Raw genomic sequence first — 23,590 nt, 5'->3', positions numbered from 1 at the left:
TAACCGAAAAAAAACAGAACGAATGTTACCTCTGCCGTAGCTCCGGAGTCATCAGTTTTAATCAATGTGTCTTTGCCGCAGAAACCCACAATGATAATTTTAAATCTCAAATTTATGTTTCACACATACTAACCCAAGCAAGGATTATACTCAAAATGTTCAATTAGCGAGAATTATTTGTACAATTGTACTTAACCTTAGCAATGCCATGCAGAAGCTTAATGATGCCTGCACATGTGATGGCTTCTGACTCTGCAGTGACACAAGATGAAACCATTTTTTTGTTTCATTGGAGCATTATACACAAAGTGAGGTCCAATAATCCACGGTATTCATGAAGAAACTATCACTGAACTCTAAAGAAATTTACAAATATCGGCCTTTTCTTGATCCTTCAGCACCTCCAATAAAGCAAGTCGAAATCGCCACTGTTGGACCTAGCCACCGGAATGGCCCGCCGCGCGTCAGTAGGCAATCACGGAGGCCTACGGAGGCCTACATTGGTGCCTTTTTATTAGAGAGAGGGGGGGGGGGATCGGGAGATGTCGTGGGGAAAAGGCGGGACACTTACAAGTTTGTGACACCAGATGTGCCTTGCAGAGACGTAAGTCTAGAAAAATCACGTCTTGCAACACACATCTTGCAATAGCACCCTTTTTTAAATATGTTGCAGGTTTTATTTTTATTTATATAAGAATTCAAATCATGCCTAGAAATCAAGTATACAAAAGAACAAAGGTTCCCAGCACTCGTAATTGCAATGTTCTATTGTGTATTTTCCGGAACAAGTCGAGAGTGGCAGTTGCTATTTCGATTTCTCACACATCTGATGGGTATTGAGCTCGTGAACACGCTACAAAAAAAGCATTGAAAAGTTGAATGTTTTATACATACTTATCAAGCATTCTTATTTGTGACGTTTTTAAGAGAAATTTTAATGGGGCCCACTTGCAAGGGGTGTTCCCCTCCCCTGACCAAACACCAAGGGGTCGGGGAGTCAACGTTCTCTGCCGGCGTGGTCAACGGACACCCAGCTCGTGACCAGTATGGGCTGTGTATCTGAGCAAATATTGCATTTGCTCTCATCTGCACATATGACCATCGACAGGTTTTTGTCTTGGGGTGGTGTGAACCCTTCTTTCAACTTGCCTCACGACTGAGGGAGTAGGTCGTGTTGGTGTCGCTAGAGTGGGTAGCAAGTGCTGGTGGAGCTTGAAGGGTTCAAGTGTCCTTTTTGCACCACCCGCCTCGCCCACGCCCATGTCTACGCTTCATTCATTGAACACCGCGCTGAGAACTAGTTGAATAAATGCGCATATTTGTTTCCTTCCGCATCCTATACCGCTGCATAAAGGATTCTCACATTGTGAAAAGTAGGTATTTTGATTCGTTTGAAGGAAAGTTACATTCAAAGCATGACAGATACTCAGAAAAGCGGTTTCATGCAATTGTAATAAGAAAACTCGAAGCAGAGGTGCTTCTTCTTTCGTGCAGCGTACAATGTAAAAGTAAGATCAGATCCGAAAAAAGCGAAATGAGTGACGTGCGTCACTATTTGCTCATTGTTCAATGAAAGAAGGTTTCATGAAGTATGACGTCGCTAACAACAACAACAAACTTATGCATCTTAAATAAAAAAAGCAAAGTGCTGCACATTTAGTAGAACATGGACATAGATTGAAATACGCGTTATTTTTTCATGAAAGCGAAATAAAAACTATTTTACGAAACGCTTTGCATTCATCGGGATGTCGACACATCTGTGTAGTGTCATTTATGCTATAGGGAATAAAATTCCCGAATTTCAACTAATTCAGTAACCTGTGGCAGAAGATCCTTTTGAATTTTCAGTTTCGGTTTCTGCGCCGCCGGCGCCGCCGCCGCCGACGAAAATTGGCCGCGCGCCGCTGCCGATGAAAAAACCGGCGTGCGCCGACCACGCCGCCACCGCCGACTCTGAACGACCCCCACGCCGCCGCCGGTCTAAATCGCCTCGTCGTACACCTCTACTTGTGTGCCGCGCGGCGCAGCAGTCTCTGCCGTGCCAAGTCGAAAATCGTAAAGCCCCACTAACTTCAGATGATGTCTTGTAGTAAAAAAGTTTATTTATTTATTTATTCATAATACCCCTAAAGGCCCTCGTGAGAGTGGTTACATGAGCAAAATTACAAACAATAAACGTCAAAAATGAAAAAGGTAAAAAAAATCAAATAAATACAGACTAAGGTTGAGATATATGTTATAACAAGTAATTGGTAAAGACAGCAAAAATAGAGAAAATAATAGGCAACAAATCATTGGAATACAGATAAGTACACAGTGAACAACCTATGAAAATGCAAAAAAAATAATCAATACACTTGATAAAAAAAAGAAAACAAATAAAGCGTACACTCAAAAACGAATAAAAAATATACACTCACTCATCACACCTCAAATAAGCTGAATCAAGGTAAAAATACTACACGTGTGCTCTGCACGTTATAGAAAAGAGGGAAAAACAAGTAAAAGAGCAAAAGTTAGATGATGTCAGTATTTTGAATTAGTTATTGAAATTTCGTGGCGTTTTTTTCTAAGGCAATGTGTGATGGTAGATTATTCCAATCGATTGTGGTACGCGGAATGAATGACTTGGAAAAAGCAGATGACTTACAGTTAAAGCGTTTAACTTTGTAGGGGTGATCGCGGCGAGGAAAAATAACGGCAGGTGGCTCGAAGAAATCGCTGTGAAGTGACACGTGGTGATAAAGTTTATGGAAAAGTGATAGGCGTGCAAGTTTGCGACGATGGAATAGTTCCGATAGCTCTGCTCGGCGTTTTAGTGCTGTGACGCTGGAATGACGTGAATAATCTGAAAATATGAAGCGAGCGGCACGATTTTGCAGTGATTCAATGTCGTTTATGATGTAAGCATGTTCGGGATCCCAAATGGCTGATGCATATTCTAATTTTGGACGTATTAGTGTAGTAAATGCAAGTTTGCGTATGTTAGGAGCAGCCTGTTTAAGGTTACGCTTGAGAAATCCGAAAGACCGGTTAGCAGCCGCCAGGGTGAGTTTTATATGGTAGTGCCATGTCAGATCAGGTTGCAAATGAATTCCAAGATATTTATAAGTGGAGACGAGGTCAACAGTAGTATTATTCAACACGTAGAAGGTAGGAATCCGGGTTACGTGTTTACTGAAAGACGTAGACTTCGTTTTAGAGCAGTTTAGAGTCATCAGCCAAGATGAGCACCTTGCATTAATAGCATTTAGAACAAAAAAGATGCTTGCTGAATGACGGCGTCAGTTACGTAGGCTAAGTATAATTACGTTTGCGCCTTTTAAAAACTTTTTGACGTTATTTTTGTTGCATATAAGCTCCAAAAACGTAAAAAAACTCCCAAGCATTTCCCCGAGGGTGAACATGGTTAAGTGCGAATACATGGGGTGATGTTATGAGGGGTATTTATTATTTCGCACTATTATATTTATTAATCACACTATGGTGCCTTTAAGGTGTAATGGTTCCTGGGAATCGCAATTTGATCACAGGGGGGAGTTTACGTTAACTCACTGGCGAATGCCAACGGATTTTAACTTTACTCCCCCTCACGACCCGCTCTCGACGGGAGACTGAGAGAGAAGGCGGGCACGCGAGATAGAGGGGTGCGCGCGCAGCTGCAGTGAGCGAGGAGAGCGGAGGAGCGAGCGAAGGGGGAGGGGGTATAAGGCGCGTTACTGACACCGATGTCAGCGTCGCGTCCGTGGCTTATTCGGTAGAGCGTCGCGCTGCGGCCCGACAAGTCCTCTTTCTTTTAAAGATAGAGAGAAGACTGCGGACGCCGCCGACGGCGGTGGATGGTTTGGCGTCGCTTATAAAGTGTATTCACTGCATGAGATCAGAAGTTCAAGCAAGATTAGAAATTAAGCAACGTGGAATAGGCAGGCTTGCTATAGGAGCTCACGGTAATACACCAAATCAGGCAGTACAAGGTGATATGGGATGGACATCATTTAAGGGCAGGGAAGCTAGCAGCAAGATAAAATTTGAGAAGCGATTGAGAGAAATGGGGGAAGAGCGTTGGGCTAGGAAGGTTTTCAGCTACTTGTACATGAAGAATGTGAATACAAAATGGAGGAAGCGAACCAGGAAGTTGACTGGTAAATACTTAGAAAACAGCAGGTGGCCAAACCAAAAAGAACTATCGGTTAAGAAGAAAGTGAAGGAAACGGAAACTGACATGTGAAGAATGGGCATGATTAAGAAGTCCGCACTAGAGATCTATCGAACTTTTAAGCAGGAAATTGCCAAGGAAAGGATCTATGATAATACTCGGGGTAGTTCTCTACTGTTTGAGGCCAGGACGGGAGTACTGCGAACCAAGACATATCGGGCCAAATACGAAGGGGTAGACACAGTATGCAGTGCGTGTGGAGAGGAAGAAGAAACTGCCGAACACTTGACAATGTTCTGTAAAGGGCCTCACCCTGTAGTTCAGGATGATGGCGCAGAGTTTTTCAAAGCACTGGGGTTTAGGGACCGGGAGGGCAAAATAGACTTTAAGCAAGTGGACTTGACTAGAAGGAGGTTATCTGATTGGTGGCTAAAGTCAAGGCACGAGTGAAAATTAAACTCTTCACTGCAAAGTACGAATCCTCAAACTCACTTTTTAAGAAAAAATAATAAATATAGTTTTTGGTTCATTAGGTATTACGGCTTGGTGGCGCTAGCCACCGCCTGATCTAAAGGGTAAAGCCATATCCATCCTTCCATCCATTCATTCATCCACACTTAAAACCTATTTGAAGACACCACTACTTGAGTGGCGCTAGTGCTACCACCGTAGTTCTGACGACCGCCGCTAAATGATGACCACATCGACAAACATGTCGGCAAGCTGCAGTTTGTGTATTTCAAGCATGTTTTGCCGAAACTTGCTGATCTTGCTTAAGGACGAGCAGGCTATGCATTTCTGTTCAGTAACATTTGGCCTCGTTTACCTGGTCTGCCATCTTAAGTTCTTAAGGAATGAGGGTAGGGTAAATTTAATTAAATCAGATTTAGATTTTTTGGTTGTTTGTGACAATAGAGGTTTCCTTAACCATATTCAATTCCCCACACATTTTTGAGTGTTTTGATTAAGCTGAACGACCTGGCTTTTGAAGACCAACTGACGAGCAGCCAAGTACCTTTTTTTCTCGGAGCGTGCACAACTTGGTGTTCCTGGCTCAAGTGAATATAAGGGTACCTGCTTGAGCAAGTTAGTATCTATTCATTGTTACGTTATTTTGTAGGACTTTTGTAGGACCACTGTGATACCATATTTTCACAACATTTCCCATAGCCTGAGAAAGATTGGGCGCCGTGTCTGAGTGCAAGCGGTTCTTCTGGCACCCCGTAAGTTCTCGTCACTTTGCAGGGTAACAAAGAAAAATATGATGGGAACAAATGCTTGCACAACTAACCACACGAACAAATTTGTGGATTGTGTCAAAAAAGTGGTGATGTGATACCGCTCTCGTGCGGAAAGAATTGCATAGGCCAGAGGGGAAGGTGCCTTAATGAATGACTCCGGGAGCAGAACAACACTGTGCACAAATCTGTACAAGGACACCTAGGCTTGCATTGTCAAGATTGCGGTTGTCAGCCAAAGTTCCATGAAACCAAGGTGGTCGCTATACACAGTTATTAGATGCGCGAAATCATTGAGGTGTCAGAGATTATTCAACTGCGGATTGGCTGCATCAGTATGCCATCTGTGGGACTACCGCAGAAGGATGTAATGTATCTGTATTCGTAATGTAGGGTTGTGCGATAGGTATGTGGTTTCTCGGCATGTGTGGTTATCAGCAGTGTACTGTTTACATTTTTGTAAATCGATCTTTGTCAACATTTTTTTTTCTAACCATGAAACAGGATTGTACAAAAGCATCAAGTGTTCGTCCAATAAACTCAGTTAAATGTTTGAGCTTGTGTCCGTGTGGTTCAGTCTTTGTCGTCTAAGCGGTGTGCAATAACTTAAAAATTAAGTGAATGGTTTTTAAATTTTAAACCAGTAGTTTGTATTAGCGTAACAGGCTTTCAGAAAAGTATTATGACTACTTAAAAGTGCTTGACGCTGCTTTTCTTAACATTTAACATGAGTTGCATTTACCTAGGCCTATTGCCTTGTGTGTCCAGGACGTGCATGTAGGCACTGTTCTGTGCATTCATTTTCAGTTTAGTTGCACTATTGTTGATTTTGTTGCGGTGGCAAATGATATTTTCCCTTTATTTATGCGGAGCTTTCACAAACCATGATTTCGGGTAATTGTATCTGCACAGAATACAAAGAAACCATGGAACACATAGAGAACACAATGCATCATGTTTATTTAAATGAAAAGCCCCCAAAACTGCCATCTTTGAAACTGTTCTATTTAAGAGGCCTGCATTGCCGCACTAAACACAATCAAGGCAGTTTGGGCGTAACGCTGCGATATAATTTGGTGCAATTGACCGCCATTATCAGTATTCGGCCAATAGAGACGGAAGTTACAGCAAAGCAAACCAGGAACAATGAAATGGAGATGATTCATGTCATGATTTCATGGCAGATGATCTGTTCGAACAAAACAAGAAATGAACTTTTTTTTCGCTTCAGCTCTCTATATCTCGAAGCTATTTTTTGTTACCTTTGACCAATTATCAGAGCAACCTAAACAAATTTGGCAGATCCGATATACCATGAGAATCTTATGTTATACGAAACATGCAGAAGGAAAGTGACTGTGCTGTAACTGATTCATTCAGTAAAACATTACAAAATGATGCTAAAGATATGCACAAATGTTGTACGCACACAGTCACATGTGTTTTATATAACCAGTTGTTAAGAGCTCCGTAACAATTCTAACAGCAACGTGGATATTACCAACATCAGAAAGTGGTTAACTGATATGTATCCCTTACGCTCTCGAGGACAGTAGTCCTGGCTAGTGCAACCAAAACTAACTTTGGAGGATGGCACCTAACTCCAAGTGATGTTAACTCAACATGACGCCTGCATCATTGGAGTACATAGGTAATACATAGGTTTATATAATTAGGTAGCAAGCACCACAATTTACACTACACTGGCATTACGGCTACACAGGGCCTTTTTCCGAAACTGTTTCGAGACCTGGTGTGGTATTATGGTAGAATGTTTGAATGCCCCAAAGAATCACCAATGTTTGTTCTCGCCATTTTTAGCTAGATAAAAACTGTCAATCACCTTTCTCGCATTACCTGTCTACCGCGACCCATGATAACAGGTATGGGCCACACGTGTCTTAAAAGAAAGGTTTAGACGATGTACGTGACATGATTGTCCCGTTATTCATATCATGATCAGCCACATATATTCTCAAAACCCTCTTATCTTTCCATACTAATTTTGGTCTACCCCAAGTCAAGAAGGCGATCATGAGGCATAGCATCCAGGCTTAAGCGGCGAGACGGATAGCCTGCAGTTCGCTAAGAAATACTTCCAATTTCAGACATAAGATCGATTCTTCCTCAAATAAACCAAACATCAATTGAAGCTACCGAACTATAATGAGGTAATGACAAAATTTACATGCTTCGCTAAACAAATGTGAAAAATATCAAGAGTGAATAGATTATTATCATTTAGTTCCACTGCAAGAAATGCTAATGCACAAAATGAAACAAACCCAAACACTTTACATGCAGTAAAGAAAAAATGCATGCTACTGAAGCCTTAGAATACATGGGAGATATGGGCCTACCCTCTGCCCTTAAGATATGTGTATAGTCACTCGTCATGTGCTCTATACACGGCCATGGTGTGAGCAGTCGGAAGCATCAATGGGTTTGCGAATAATAATGAGGTAGCATTGAAGAGCGCGTTTCACAGAAATTCCGGCGTCGGGATCGTTGGTTGTGAGTGAACAATCATCTTGTACATGATTGAAAAATTGAGACATATGCGAATAAAATAAGTAATGAATTTCCAAATCCGAGTGAGGATTGAGCTCAGGCCATTTGCGTGGCTAGCAGGTGTTCTACCACGCAGCTATGCATATGCTTAGGAGTACATCGAAAATAACTTCCTCAGCTCGGAAATCCAGTCAAAATTACTCTCTTCACAAACACACGTGACCTGGGGGGGGGGGGGTACAACTGTGCATCGACATAGAAGAAAAAGAAGATGGCTTTCGTTTTCAAGTCGTCTTAGGTGATTGCCCAAGGAACCCTGTGTGTCGGTCCGTTAACTCAATAGTCTTTACATAGCACAATGGTGTGTTATCCCTCATGTTGTGGTGTTCAGCTTCTTTAGCTTCTTCATAGACCTCAGTTTCTGACTACCTGGATAATAAGTTCTACTACATTTCATTGCGAACACAAGTTCCATAATATCACTCGAACCTTTTCTCACAGAGAATAGGGGAAGCGAGATTTACAACTGCACCAATCACAATAAATATTTTATCAAGAGCGCCGACAACTTCCCAAAGTACAGGTTCCTTCAGAACTTTAAAAACTTTCATCCTCAGGATTGCACGCTCGACGTCCACACGTGCCCTGGCTATTTTTAGAGTCTTTTTTGAGTATTTCGCCGTGAACTGCAACTATCTACGAAGAAACGGAAGCTGCACAACCCCTAGCCCAAGGTTTTTGCATAGCGAGCCCAAGTTGAAACCTTTGTCAACCTTGACATCATCTTCAAAACTGTCGAGTTTTCCTAGAACTCCCGATTTCTCTACACAAGTCTTGTCCGACGCTCGGCCTCCGAAACCGCAGCTCACAAAAGTAATTAAACTAGCAGGTGAGACGCCAACAAGAAGCTTTGCTGTGTATGTACCTTTGTAATGAGAGTATGTTAAAATTCTACAAGAAGCACATTGCGATTTTTCTACTGCAACCTCTGTGCAGTCTAACACAACACGTACCTCTTTATATTCTTCAAAGCATTGAGGCAGATTGCTTGCAATTTTTTGTTTGTTTGGCCATAGAATTGCACATTTCAGTACCGCTGCAAGGTTACACAGTGTGCTGTAGAAGTGGCGAGAGATGGTTGCGCGGCTCACGGGAAATAGTGGTGCCATACGCACAAAGGGTAAGCAAGTTTTCAATCGCACATGAACGAGAATGACTCGTTCAAGAGTAGACATTTCAGCTACTGCGTCTTCAATCCAGCTCACTTCATTACTAATGGCTACAAGCAAAGTCATTGATGACACACCAGTAAAAGCAAGCACAGTATCATCTGATGTCAGCATATCTACAAGCCTGAACTGTGTCATGCTCGTTCGTGTTCGTTAGGCCTCACTCCCCGAATCACCCGCCACTCACGTCCAACCACAACACCGTCCGCGCACACACTGCCCGCACACAGGCCGGATTTCCGCTGTTGCCACCACGCCCAGGGGGCGCCACATACCCCCATCACTACCAATGGATGTCCTCACAACTGCTTCCCTATAATGGAGTCTACATCGACCTGGATGCTTTGTCTTGTGTGCACATGATGCCTGGTACATCCTTCATGCACTGCGAAAGCTGAAGGGCTTCTGCAACCTCCACTGTTCATACAGCTGTAGCAGCTGCACCCCTAGCACATGGATGTGATGCAGTTTCATGGCCCTGCTCTTGTACCTGCACGCAAGAAAGATTTCCCATAAAAACAGATTCAAGCCAATGCAAGAGTGCTGAGAATCTTCTAATTCTTGGAAGAAATGACGTCAAAATGATTTAACTTGTTTTGGCTTAATTGCTATAAAAAGCAATTACATAGCTCGTTTGGCTTTGTAATTGTTTTTAAATGCTTCATAGCATCACATGTATACACAGTTGCCTGACGACTGATGATGCATGCTGTAGCGCCCTCGTTCGGGCGGCGCGCAAACCGGAGAGCGCGCGATGGCGACAGAAGAAAATAAAGAAGGCGCTAGGCCGAGCCACGTGAAGCCACGGCTCACGTTCCGGGGCTAGCATCGGTTATCGTTCAGGCGTGTCTATCTTTCGCTCCTGTGGCATAAGCCTACAAGTGGTGACCCGGACGAAGACAATGACTGACTCGAATGCACCCTCAACCGAACAAGCCTCACGTCCGCAGGACGTCTCGGCCGTGCAACTGCGTCTCCCATCTTTCTGGCCACAGGACCCGCAAGTTTGGTTTCATCAGGTCGAGCCGCAATTCTCCTTGTACCGCATCGCCTCGGAAACGACACGCTACTACCACGTAGCCTCCGTCCTTCCTCCTGACGTTGCCAGCGAGCTCTCCGACGTCCTCTCCAACCCCTCGGACACTACGCCATATCAGCACCTTAAAACCAAGGTGCTAGAACGATTCATGCCTTAGGAACGCGTCCGCCTACAGCAGCTCCTGGCAGAGGGGGACCTTGGCGACAGGTGCCCCTCCCAACTACTGCGCCGAATGCGACAGCTTCTTGGGAAACACGACGTCTCTGCCCACTCAGCGTTGCTTCGCGAGCTCTTCCTTCAACGCCTTTTTCAGCCAATCCGTCTCGTCCTCGCGGCGGCCGGCGACGTCAATCTCGACCGCCTGGCGGAGCTCGCCGATCAGGTTCATGAAGCGACCTCCCCATCTGTCAACGCTGTCTTACCACCAGCAGCCACAGCGATTTCGCGCCTTGAGGCCCGCATCCACGAACTCGCCGCCTCCATTGCCGCACTCCGGAGCCCCCTGCAGGAGACTCGTTCGCCTCGTTCCGGTCGTCGAGCTCTTCCACGCACACGAGATGCTCGGAGTCCCAGCCCTCCACCCCTCTGCTGGTACCACCGGCGTTTCCGACACCGAGCCACGAAGTGTACACCCCCATGTTCGTGGCAGGGAAACGCCTGCTGGGATCACTGACGGCGGCGCGTGATCTCCCTTCTCGTCCCAGCCGCCTTTTCATGGTCACGGACCAGCTATCGGGCGCCAGGTTCCTTATAGATACGGGCGCGGAAATTAGCGTTGTGCCCCCGACTAAGGCTGATCGTTCAATGTCACAGGGGCAAGTGCTTCGTGCTGCCAACGCCTCGTCTATAGCAACGCATGGGCTCCGATCTCTCACCCTCGACTTCGGCCTTCGCTGCATTTTCCGGTGGGTTTTCGTCATCGCAGACGTGGTTCAACTGATCATCGGCTCGGACTTCCTCTCATACTTCGATTTGGACGTCAGCGTGCGGCGGCGCTGCCTCATAGATGGTAAGACTCGTCTCTCCATCTCGGGAGTCCTGTCCGACATCGCTCCAATGGCCATCCGCATGCTGATACCTTCCTCAACGTTCGAAAAAATCTTGGCGAGTTTCCCGGAGTTAACTAAACCGTGCAACCTCACTCAGCCGCCTAAACATACGGTGACACACCACATCGTCACCCGGGGTCCACCGGCAGCCGCTCGACCATGCCGCCTGTTCGGAGACCGCCTAGCTATTGCTAAACGGGAGTTTGACCACATGCTGCAGCTCGGCATTATCCGCCCGTCGTCAAGCGCTTGGGCTTCCCTGCTGCATTTGGCGCCAAAGCGTGATCCTGGTGACTGGCGTCCTTGTGGGGACTATCGAGCGTTGAACGCCAAGACTGTCCACGACAGCTATCCTCGACCTCACATCCAGGATTTTACATCGCGCCTCGACGGCTGCACAATTTTCAGCAAAATGGACCTTGTTAAGGCGTACCACCAGATTCCTGTCGAGCCCGCCGACATACCTAAGACCGCCATCACGACGCCCTTTGGGTTGTTTGAATACGTGCGGATGCCTTTTGGACTCCGCAATTCGGCTCAAACTTTCCAGCGGTTCATTTCTGAGGTCACACGGGGTCTTCCTACTGTGTTCGCGTACCTTGACGATGTCCTCATCGCCAGCCGCACACCTGAAGATCATGAGCACCATCTACGCGCTCTGTTCCAACGTCTTCAGCAGTACGGCCTCGTTGTGAACGCTTCTAAGTGTACTTTCGGCGCATCTGAGCTCGAGTTCTTGGGCCATCACATATCATCCAATGGAATACGCCCTCTCCGGTCCCACGTTAAAGCAATGCAGGATTATCCTCAGCCTACAACACTGCGCCAATTACGCCAATTCCTGGGGCTTGTGAATTTTTCCAGGCGCTTCATACCCCACTGTGCCGAACTGCTACGACCGCTCACCGACCTCCTTCGGTCTACCGCCGGCCCGTCCTCCGCCATTCCTTGGTCGTCAGAGGCCCAGGCCGCCTTTGCTGCTGCTAAACAAGCGGTCGCTAACGCCGTGCTTCTCATTCATCCACGCAGCAACGCCCCTACTCGGTTGATGGTGGACGCATCCAGCGTGGCCGTCGGAGCCATCTTACAGCAGTGCATTAACTCCGAGTGGAGACCCTTGTCGTTTTACTCTCGGTAGCTACTTCCTGCTGAGACCCGCTACAGCGTCTTTGGCCGGGAATGACTAGCCATCTACGCTGCAATACAGCACTTTCGGCATTTCCTGGAAGGATGCTTGTTTTACGTGCTGACTGACCATAAGCCCCTGGCGTATGTTTTCCGCACTAACTCATCCAAGTACGTGCCCCGTGAACTCCGCCATCTGGCTTATATATCGGAGTTCACGACTGACATCCGCCACGTGAAAGGAGCTGACAACACCGCCACAGATGCCCTTTCTCGTATAGCCGCGGTTGACTCTCCACCGCCAACCATCGACTGGGCCTCATTCTCCTCGGCACAGCAGGATGATAGAGAGCTTGCCGCTTTTCGGGAGAACCCCCGTTCTCTCCGACTACGCCTGGTGCCTCATCCATTATCATCTGAGCGCTTGTGGTGCGATGTCTCAGCTGACCTTCCCCGCCCTTTCGTTCCCGCTTCATTACGACGCACCGTTTTCCACTCCTTACATGACATCTGTCACCCTGGCATTCGGGCTACTCAGCGTCTTCTCACCCAGCGCTATGTCTGGCCCGGAATCAACGGTGATGTGCGCGCTTGGACGCGCATGTGCCTGCCCTGCCAGATGACAAAGGTCCCCCGTCATACTAAGAAGCCGCCCTAACCTTTCCTTCCACCCGGCCGTCGTTTCGACCATGTTCATCTAGACATTGTGGGCCCTCTACCAGTGTCTCAGGGGTACCGTTATATATTGACCATGGTCGATCGCTTCACACGCTGGCCAGAGGCTGTTCCAATTCAAGATATCACAGCCGAGACAGTTGCCCGCGTTTTCATTTCTACGTGGGTATCCCGTTTTGGCTGTCCTGGCACCGTGACAACAGACTGTGGACGTCAGTTTGAGTCCTCGCTGTTTACTTGCCTTAATCGCATCCTCGGAGCCAGACATTGCCGTACCACGGCTTATCATCCCTGCGCCAACGGCATGGTGGAACCCCTTCACCGACAACTGAAGACCGCCTTGACTACCCGCCTCAATAGAGCCACCTGGGTTGATGCCTTGCCACTGGTGCTCTTAGGTTTACCGAGCTGTCATCCGGGCCGACCTGCAGTGCTCAACAGCAGAGCTGGTGTATGGCACTTCTCTACGGCTTCCGGGAGACTTCTTCACGTCAACGAAGCTACCAGACCAGCCACAGCAATTCCTACAACGCCTCCTCGACTGCGTTCAAGACCTCCGGCCCACTCCACCTCCACCCAGACCTTCCGAACACAAGACCATATTCACCCACCCTGATCTGGCCACTGCAACACATGTTTTCGTGCGCCACGATGCGGTCAGACCACCTTTGACACCAGCCTACGACGGACCATTCCGCGTCCTTCACCGCACCCCCAAAACTGCCACTCTACTTCAGAACGGCCGTGAAGAGACAGTCAGCTTGGACCAACTCAAGCCGACGTACCTGGAGACTGCCCTAGAAAGCCTCTCATCTACGACTGATATTCCGTTGGAATACCACAAACGGCATGTCACATTCCGACTTCCAGTCTACACGGGGGGCCCTGTAGCGCCCTCGTTCGGACGGCGCGCAAACCGGAGAGCGTGCGATGGCGACAGAAGAAAATAAAGAAGGCGCTAGGCCGTGGCACGTGAAGCCACGGCTCACGTTCCGGGGCTGGCATCGGTTATCGTTCAGGCGTGTCCTTTCGCTCCTGTGGCATAAGCCTACAATGTCATAGTGTGATGCCATGATCTTATACTGTTTATATCAATTTGTGCATACGGTTGAACCCTTTTATAAGAGGCATACACCGGGGAGCAATTCTTGTCATGTACATGAGATGTCTCTTATGAGCAGGGTACCCCGTAAGCATTTTATTATGAACCCCTATTTAAATCTACCCACACTAGTGTCTCTTATATCCAATTGTTTCTTACATTAGTGTCTCTTATAAATGGGTTCTACTGCATCAGTGTTCTGGCATTTCACTCCCTGCTTATCTTGTCAGCTGCTTGACTCATTGTTTCTGTGATAAAGTGGCATGTTGAGATTTTCGACTACGGAGCAAAATATGAGAAAATTCAAGGTACATGCTGCAACAACCCTATTTTGAAACAAGAGTATGAATGCTTGCAATAGGTGAAATGTGGCATATTGTTTTCCTGAAGCATCTCTAAAAATCAGTAGAAGTTTTCACTTTATATTCGATGATAATGCATAAGTTGATATGCATTCCTTGGGTCGTTTTGTAATTTTACCCTGTGCATGCCTTGCATACTAGCTCGTGCTGCTTACTTCATTCTCCGCTGTCGTCCTGCCAGCTATTAATCGTGCCAATATCGAAGGTTAGATCAGTGTACGGCTTATCGTGGTAAAAAAGTTGCCAGAGGGCGTAACAATGCTTTGAGGGATACGTGCTTTAAGCTATTGACATAAAGTTGTTCTCTTTGGTTAGTATAAATCCTTATTTTAGTTTCCAAGCTTTCACCCTGGGTGCATATAACTACAATAGCACTACACATTACAGCATATGATTGAGCCTTTACATCACAAAGGGCTTCATCGGGGTTCTCTTCACAAGGTGACACATGCACAGGTTGAGCAGGCTCCGAACATGTTCCTTGAGAAGCTGATCCTGCACAAAAGAGAAATGACAGAATTCGTAAACATTCTGCATTACAAAAGAGTATACAGGCACAGTGACAGCTCAGAGTGTACTTACGATATGTTGAACATGCAAGTCTGAGGCAGTTTATATTAAAGAGTGATTGAAAACTGCCTTATCTTGGGCATAGCATGACATGGGTATACTTTGAATAGTTGTAGATTGGTTTACATTTTCTAGCCCCAGATGAGTGCAAGCAGCTCTACTCAGCAGCACGTTTTTATTCTTGTTTACAGTGATGTAGTCTAGCTATGTGAGGAATGCTTTAAATTAGCCCTGTTATGTCCTGAATTTCAAGATATTATCTGGCATCAAAGGTTGGCAAACTCACAAGTGAACTATCTCAAACTCGAAGTGGTGAGTCTGTGTATGAGTGAGTCGGGGTAAGCAATTTAGTCAATTTGAGTCCGATTGAGAAAATGTTTTGTAAGCCTGAGGCCGAATGAGCCCTAAGGGCAAAATGTATTTGCCGAGCGTGAGTGAGCTCCACATGCTTTGCCGACATACGTCTGGCATTAATACATCTTGTGATCACCTGAAATCACGGCAAAGAAGCCAATTTTTAGAGAGTAAAGGAGTGTAACTGAAAGCTTTCCCTTCCTGTCCTGTCATTTCTTCACTGCTTGAGCCGGAGCACGAGAACATGCCGTGTGGACAATGTCACAAGCCACATTCTATGCCTTGTTACTTTTTTTTTTGCTGCAGACCTTTTACAACATACACTCAAAACTACAACACAGCAACACTTCATGTCAAATAGTCAGAGCAATAAGTTTTGGCGGTCAATCAGTCTGGCTCGTGTACGCTTCGTCAACCATGCATTTCTGCAGCCCGCTGTTGCATTTTTGAAAGACTTAGGCACTTTCAAGTTTCTTTCAAATGTGATTGCAAGGCACAGACTCAACACAAAAGACAAACAGAGACACAATGGCAGTGTGAACTCTACATAAGGAGAAAGACACAAAAACGCGCTCTGTGTGTGTCTTCTTTGTGCCTTTGTTTCTCGAAGTGGTGAGTGTACGTTTCAACCAATTGCTAATATTCGTGTCATGCACTTATGACACTTTGCATGAGTTTCGTTGTGTGCATTCTTAGCAGTTCCATGACGCACAATTCAGTGGTAGCCTTAATGTCGGGTAGCATTGTTTTTTTTTGCAATGTCTGCAACATCATGGTGGTTGCAGAAGAAATTAGAATTCTAAGAAATCTAGGAGAGATGAAACCTTTGCCTATGGATAGTGTAGAGATCGCTGACAGCCAGTAGTGCTTAAATAGCTTGCAGCACTTCCAGAACAGAACTGAATTGGTTTGACAATACACAACTGACTATTTTTTTACAACTGACGATCTTACATTTTAGTTACATTTCTAGATCATCAGGCATCTATATCTCCTCTTTTACAAGCCGTTCTTGTCAGTTTAATCAGTGTGGTAGTTTGCTGCGCATGCTCTCTGGCGTATTGCATCCGTCTAAAGATACTTCCCGAATCAAGGCATTGTTTGGTGGCCTCACTCTCTCTGTTGGCAATGGTTTAAGAGTATCCAAGATTCTACGCTCGAAATGGCTTCGGCAGGCTCGCCTGTACCGTCAAGCCCTGCAAATACAACTTCTCGGGAATGATCGCACAGCAGCTAAACGAAAAAAGTGTCGTGAACTCTTCAGCCTCGTGGACCCTGTCCTGTCCCTTTTTGCTGTGTTTGCGCGCTGAATAAGACTTTCAAATATGAATATCTATGGGCTTACCGTCTTTTCTAATCTAGCAGAACGAATGCCGACTAATAAACAATATAACACAGTGCGACCCACTTATGGTCGATTCCACAGCCTTCCAATGTTTCTTTGTTGTATGCCCTGTGTGGCGTGTCATAATAAATGTTAATAATAACAAACATACCATGCTCATGTCTAGCAGAGGCACGGGCATCTCGCGCTGCTGCTTCCTGAATCCTTGCCAAGTCCTCTTTTTCATGTGCTCTTATGGGCAAGCTCCGCGAAGGCACAGCAGTCTTCTTCAGTCGTCTTCGATTAGGTGTCCACAATTTGGGATCTACATAAAATGAGGACTGAAATGAAATCCTGCAATTTCATGTGCCACAACAACAATCTAACTCAGTGCATTACAGAAAAGCACATGTCGAATACCTTACCGTTAAACGAGCATTCAATGCATGCATGGTAGCCAAGCATTTTACGTAATTCTGCATTCATAACGATGCACCGGCCATCTGTAGAATTAAAAATTAAAATGTTTTGTTGGTTAAACCAGATTGCTAATGCACACTAATGAGACTTAAAAACCAGTCACAAAGCTATCACACTAAAAAGCAAAGACTGTGTCACAAGGAAATTTTTCTCGCGATCAGGGCCGATTCGCATTGCGCTCGGTCCAGATCAATCGCCCCTACAATGCCACTTGCGAATAAGTGTGATTGGAATTGATACGATCGCGGTTACGTTGACGTCTGCACCAAACATGATCCGGACAGGTTTTTGCCGTGTAACAGCGGTCTGTGTTGATTACAAAATCCGATCCGGATTGGCCCTGGTCACAATGAAAGAGCCCGCGAGAAAAAACACTTCAAAGTGCAGTCGCGCATTACGGTCTGTTAAAAAGACCAACAGAATGCCAAAATTGACGCTCCCTCCATTTTATGCGGGTGACAGACGCCCAGGCACTAGCCTCCTAACTCTCCAAAAGCAACAATCAAGTGTTGCGGCGTTTACGTTCATCGTCCCGCATCGGTGGCGCCGTTCATTTCAACAATATCGTTAGAGCATAATCCTTATGCTTTTGTGAACAATGCCAACAATTAGCATTTGGCTTACCGATGCTGCTCAAGAAGTCTCCGGTGACAAAATGTGCGCTGCAAACATTCATTGGCGGCATCGCAGGCTTGCCTATACGGAGCTTCACCACCCACTCCTTCTTGATTCGCACGTCCAGCGGAAACGAATGACGGCTTATCTCATCCTTCACCGCTCTGTTCGTGCACTGAGGCACGCAACACATCCTGTTGCTTTTAGATTTTTTTGCCATCGCGTGCATGAAAGTTAACGAATCATCTCTGAGATTTTGCTCTTGCCGGCCGCTACGTGGCGCGACCGTATGTGTGCAAAGTTCGGTTCGGACCTTTCCTTCCTCCGTGGGTTCCGACAACGCCTCCTCTAGGAAGATGCCTGCCACATGAGAAAAAAAAAACAGCTGCCACGCCCTTTCTCTCCTTCATTTTGAAAATGTTCTCGGTCACTAGCGTCACCTGTGGCGGACGGTGCAACAATGCAACCCTTTGCATAGCCTCCGAATTAGTGGTGCACATTTGCAGGTCTCGAACTATTCTCTACGGACGCGCGCAGATAAAAAAAAAATTCCGCCATATCCACGAAGTGAATGATGATGAGTGGGCGAAGCTCCAGAGGTAAACCTGGTAAACCATGAATCCTCTGTACATTTTGCCCACTAGATTTTATTACATCGCTCCCCCTAGCGTACGTCGCCGCACTAAATCGAACGATTGCCTTCAACCAATGGCACGCGCCGTATGTGACATCATTCCTATTTTATAAGATCTCGCGTCTTTCATCAACTACAAGTACCGCTTTCTAGTTTATAACATCTTGCATCTTTTCATCATCAGCTACAAGTACCACCATCTAGCAAACACTACAAGAACTAAACGAGAGGTGGCTACATACAGGAGACGGTACCGCCATCTAGTGAACACTGCAAGAACTAAACTAGAGGTGGCTACATGGATGGATGGCTGGATGTGGCTGTACCCTTTAGATCGGGCGGCGGCTAACGCCACCTAGCCATAATACTTAGTGAACTAACCATTACATTTATCTTTTTTTTTCTTTAAATAATGAAGTTGAGGATTCGTACTTCGCAGTGAAGGGTTTAATTTTTACTCGTGCCTTGACTTTAGCCACCAATCAGATAACCTCCTTCTAGTTAAGTCTACCCGCTTAAAGTGTATTTTGCCCTCGCTGTCTTTAAATCCCAGTGCTTTGAAAAACTCTGCGCCATCATCCTGAACTATAGGGTGAAGCCCTTTACAGAACATTATCAAGTGTTCGGCAGTTTCTTCTTCCTCTCCACACGCACTGCATACAATGTCGACCCCTTCGTATTTGGCCCGATATGTCTTGGTTCGCAGTACTCCCGTCCTGGCCTCAAACAGTAGAGAACTACCCCGAGTATTATCATAGATCCTTTCCTTGGCAATTTCCTGCTTAAAAGTTCGATAGATCTCTAGTGCGGACTTCTTAATCATGCCCATTCTCCACATGTCAGTCTCCGTTTCCTTCACTTTTTTCTTAACCGATAGTTCTTTTTGGTTTGGCCACCTGCTGTTTTCTAAGTATTTACCAGTCAACTTCCTGGTTCGCTTCCTCCATTTTGTATCAACATTCTTCATGTACAAGTAGCTGAAAACCTTCCTAGCCCAACGCTCTTCCCCCATTTCTCTCAATCGCTTCTCAAATTTTATCTTGCTGCTAGCTTCCCTGCCCTCAAATGATGTCCATCCCATATCACCTTGTACTCCCTGATTTGGTGTATTCCCGTGAGCTCCTAAAGCAAGCCTACCTATTCCACGTTGCTTAATTTCTAATCTTGCTTGAACTTCTGATCTCATGCACAAGACCGCATTGCTGAACGTCAGCCCAGGAACCATGACCCCTTTCCATATTCCTCTCAGAACATCATACCTATTGTAATTCTACAGTGCCCTATTTTTCATGACTGCTGCATTCCTGTTACCTTTAGTCGTCACGTATATTTCGTGTTCCCTCAGATACTCGGTCCCATTGCTTATCCATACGCCCAGATATTTGTATTTATCTGTTATCTCTAGCGTCACCTTCTGTATTCTAAGCTCACTACCTTCGTCGTCATTGAAAATCATGACTGCTGATTTTCCCTACTGAATCTAAAATCTAACCTATCTCCCTCATTACCGCAGATGTCCATCAATCTCTGCAAATCTTCCTTGTTGTTGGCCATTAGCACTATATCATCTGCGTACATTAATGCTGGTAGTGCCTGATCAATAAGTTTTCCTTGTTTGACTAAAGAGAGGTTCAAGCCCAGTCCACTTCCCTCTAATTTTGCCTCTAATCCTTGTAGGTACATCATGAATAATAAGGGTGACAGGGGGCACCCCTGCCTAAGCCCCCGTTTTACCTCTGCAGGCTTGGATACCTGTTTTTCCCACTTTATAACTACCTTGTTACCTTTATAGACACCCTTTAAAAGATTGGTGACTACATGTTCCACGCCTAGTGTGTCCAGTATTCCCCACAATTCCTCTTGAACCACGCTATCGTACGCTCCTTTGATATCCAAAAATGCTAGCCACAGGGGCCTGTGTTCATTTTCTGCTATTTCGATGCACTGCGTCAGTGAGAACAGATTGTCTTCCAACCTCCTGTGTTTCCGAAACCCATTCTGCAGTTTCCCCAGCACCCCCTCATCCTCTATCCACGCCTGCAGTCTTTCCTTTATAATCTGCATCGCAAGCCTGTAGACCACTGATGTCACTGTTATAGGACGGTAGTTGTTTATGTCAGCTTTGTCCCCCTTTCCTTTATAGATCATGCTCATCCTGCTAAGCTTCCATCCATCGGGAACTTCACCATCGATTATTATTGTACTCACTGCCTCTCTCAAAGCCAGCTTAGACTTCGGACCTAATGTTTTTATCAGCCTAATTGGAATGCCATCTGGGCCTGTTGATGTACTACTAGGAACCATTTCCTCAGCCCTTTCCCACTCTTGTTGTGAAAATGGAGCCATTGCACCACTTGATTCGTCTTTGTCTATTGTGGTGCATAAAGTACTTCTTTGTTGAAATTTTTCTGTCACCTTTGTTCTTATATATTCAATAGCTTCGGCTACATACAGGGGACCGTACCGCCATCTAGTGAACACTGCAAGAACTAAACTAGAGGTGGCTACATACAGGCTACAGGGGACGCACAGCCCACGCCCTAAGGAGCTTCGCCCCTAAAACGCTTAGCTGGTACCGCCCAAGGAGGATACATAAAACTTGCTGGAGTGGAAGGGGCGCTGTGCTAGTGAAGCCAGCTGCCGCCATCTTGCCAGTGGCAAAAAGCGTGCTCAGCGCCCTCGCGAGCTGCTGATTTCGTCCGTTCCTATTTCACCTTGTCGGCTTGTAAAGACAAATGGTTTACAATGGTTGTCTCTTGCGACATTTACGGATGTGCCAACAGGTTGAAAAAAGGTTGTGGCCTCACATTCCACCTGTACGTACACGAAAACGTCTTCGACATAGCCATTCCGCGCTCGTTACTAAAGGGAGCTATAGCTGACATGATCTAAGCGTGCAAAACATAACAGTCCGGATTTGTTTTACAGGTTTACTAAAGATCCCGTAACGCGGAGCCTCTGGGAGTGGGCCGTTCGCCGTGAGAACTAGAATGCAAAAGACTGAGATCACTTCGCTCTGTACACTTCGCGCCGGAGTGCTTTTACCACCTCTTTGAATTCGAAGGGAAGCATATGAAATGGGGTTATCAAGTGGCATTGAAGGCACTTCAACGTGAAGAAGGGTTGTGGCTCGGAAACAACCTTAGGAAAGTCCACGTCCAATGGGAAAAGCAAGAAAATGAAGGTATGATATGCTGTACAACTTATCGAGTGCCTCAGTTGCCGACGTTTTGGACTTCTGCGAACAAAAGCTAAAGCGGCCGCAATTCAAGGCCGCCAGCACAAGATCTACGTTTATTAGAACTTTTGATGGCTTGTTTGACATCTTAAACTCCAGGAACCCGCTGGGTGGATGGATGGATATGGCTGTACCGTTTAGATCGGGCGGTGGCTAGCGCTACCAAGCCGTAATACTTAATGAACCCAAAACTATATTTATTTTTTTTTCCATAAAAAGTGAGTTTGAGGATTCGTACTTTGCAGTGAAGTGTTTAATTTTCACTCGTGCCTTGACTTTAGCCACCAATCAGATAACCTCCTTCTAGTTAAGTCTACTTGCTTAAAGTCTATTTTGCCCTCCCGGTCCCTAAACCCCAGTGCTTTGAAAAACTCTGCGCCATCATCCTGAAATATAGGGTGAAGCCCTTTGCAGAACATTATCAAGTGTTCGGCAGTTTCTCCTTCCTCTCCACACGCACTGCATATTGTGTCTACCCCTTCGTATTTGGCCCGATATGTCTTGGTTCGCAGTACTCCCGTCCTTGCCTCAAAGAGTAGAGAACTACCCCGAGTATTATCATAGATCCTTTCCTTGGCAATTTCCTGGTTAAAATTTCGATAGTTCTCTAGTGCAGACTTCTTAATCATGCCCATTTTCCACATGTCAGTCTCCGTTTCCTTCACTTTCTTCCTAACCGATAGTTCTTTTTGGTTTGGCCACCTGCTGTTTTCTAAGTATTTACCAGTCAACTTCCTGGTTCGCTTCCTCCATTTTGTATCGACATTCTTCATGTACAAGTAGCTGAAAACCTTCCTAGCCCAACGCTCTTCCTTCATTTCTCTCAATCGCTTCTCAAATTTTATCTTGCTGCTAGCTTCCCTGCCCTCAAATGATGTCCATCCCATATCACCTTGTACTCCCTGATTTGGTGTATTCCCGTGAGCTCCTAAAGCAAGCCTACCTATTCCACGTTGCTTAATTTCTAATCTTGCTTGAACTTCTGATCTCAGGCACAAGACCGCATTGCCGAACGTCAGCCCAGAAACCATGACCCCTTTCCATATTCCTCTCACAACATCATACCTATTGTAATTCCACAGTGCCCTATTTTTCTTCACTGCTGCATTCCTGTTACCTTTAGTCGTCACGTATATTTCGTGTCACTCAGGTACTCGGTCTCATTGCTTATCCATACGCCCAGATATTTGTATTTATCTATTATCTCTAGCGTGACCTCCTGTATCCTAAGCTCACTACCTTCGTTGTCATTGAAAATCATGACTGCTGATTTTTCCTTACTGAATCTAAAATATAACCTATCTCCCTCATTACCACAGATGTCCCTCAATCTCTGCAAATCTTCCTTGTTGTTGGCCATTAGCACTATATCATCTGCGTACATTAATGCTGGTAGTGCCTGATCAATAAGTTTTCCTTGTTTGACTAAAGAGAGGTTGAAGCCCAGGCCACTTTCCTCTAATTTTGCCTCTAATCCTTGTTGGTACATTATGAATAATAAGGGTGACAGGGGGCACCCCTGCCTAAGCCCCCGTTGTACCTCTGCAGGCTTGGATACCTGTTTTTCCCACTTTATAACTACCTTGTTACCTTTATAGATACCCTTTAAAATATTAGTGACTGCATGTTCCACGCCTAGTGTGTCTAGTATTCCCCACAATTCCTCTTGAACCACGCTATCGTACGCTCCCTTGATATCCAAGAATGCTAGCTACAGGGGCCTGTGTTCCTTTTCTGCTATTTCGATGCACTGCGTCAGTGAGAACAGATTGTCTTCCAACCTCCTGTGTTTCCGAAACCCATTCTGCAGTTCCCCCAGCACCCCCTCATCTTCTATTCATGCCTGCAGTCTTTCCTTTATAATCTGCATCGCCAGCCTGTAGACC

General features: G+C 45.8%; 1 protein-coding gene across 3 annotated transcripts in view; it reads right to left on the bottom strand.

The window, feature by feature from the left end:
* Window positions 1–6,335: 6,335 nt before the first annotated feature.
* The window catches only part of LOC119167819 (uncharacterized), a 33,651-nt gene continuing 16,396 nt past the window's right edge, over window positions 6,336–23,590 (bottom strand). The window contains exons 1-5 of one of the 3 annotated variants that reach the window (XM_075883304.1): window positions 17,842–18,481; window positions 17,163–17,240; window positions 16,910–17,062; window positions 14,896–14,984; window positions 6,336–9,627 (exon numbers count right to left, since the gene is read on the bottom strand). In XM_075883304.1, the coding sequence (XP_075739419.1) occupies window positions 9,559–9,627; window positions 14,896–14,984; window positions 16,910–17,062; window positions 17,163–17,240; window positions 17,842–18,061 (609 nt within the window). In that variant the 5' untranslated portion in view covers window positions 18,062–18,481 and the 3' untranslated portion in view covers window positions 6,336–9,558. Of the gene's footprint in view, window positions 9,628–14,895; window positions 14,985–16,909; window positions 17,063–17,162; window positions 17,241–17,841; window positions 18,482–23,590 lie in introns of those variants that run through there. The other 2 variants (XM_075883305.1, XM_075883306.1) reach the window with 2 other exon arrangements.

The sequence above is a fragment of the Rhipicephalus microplus genome, unplaced genomic scaffold (genome assembly GCF_043290135.1).
Source record: "Rhipicephalus microplus isolate Deutch F79 unplaced genomic scaffold, USDA_Rmic scaffold_16, whole genome shotgun sequence".
Lineage (NCBI taxonomy): Eukaryota > Metazoa > Arthropoda > Arachnida > Ixodida > Ixodidae > Rhipicephalus > Rhipicephalus microplus.
This window is presented reverse-complemented; position numbering and strand designations above follow the sequence as displayed.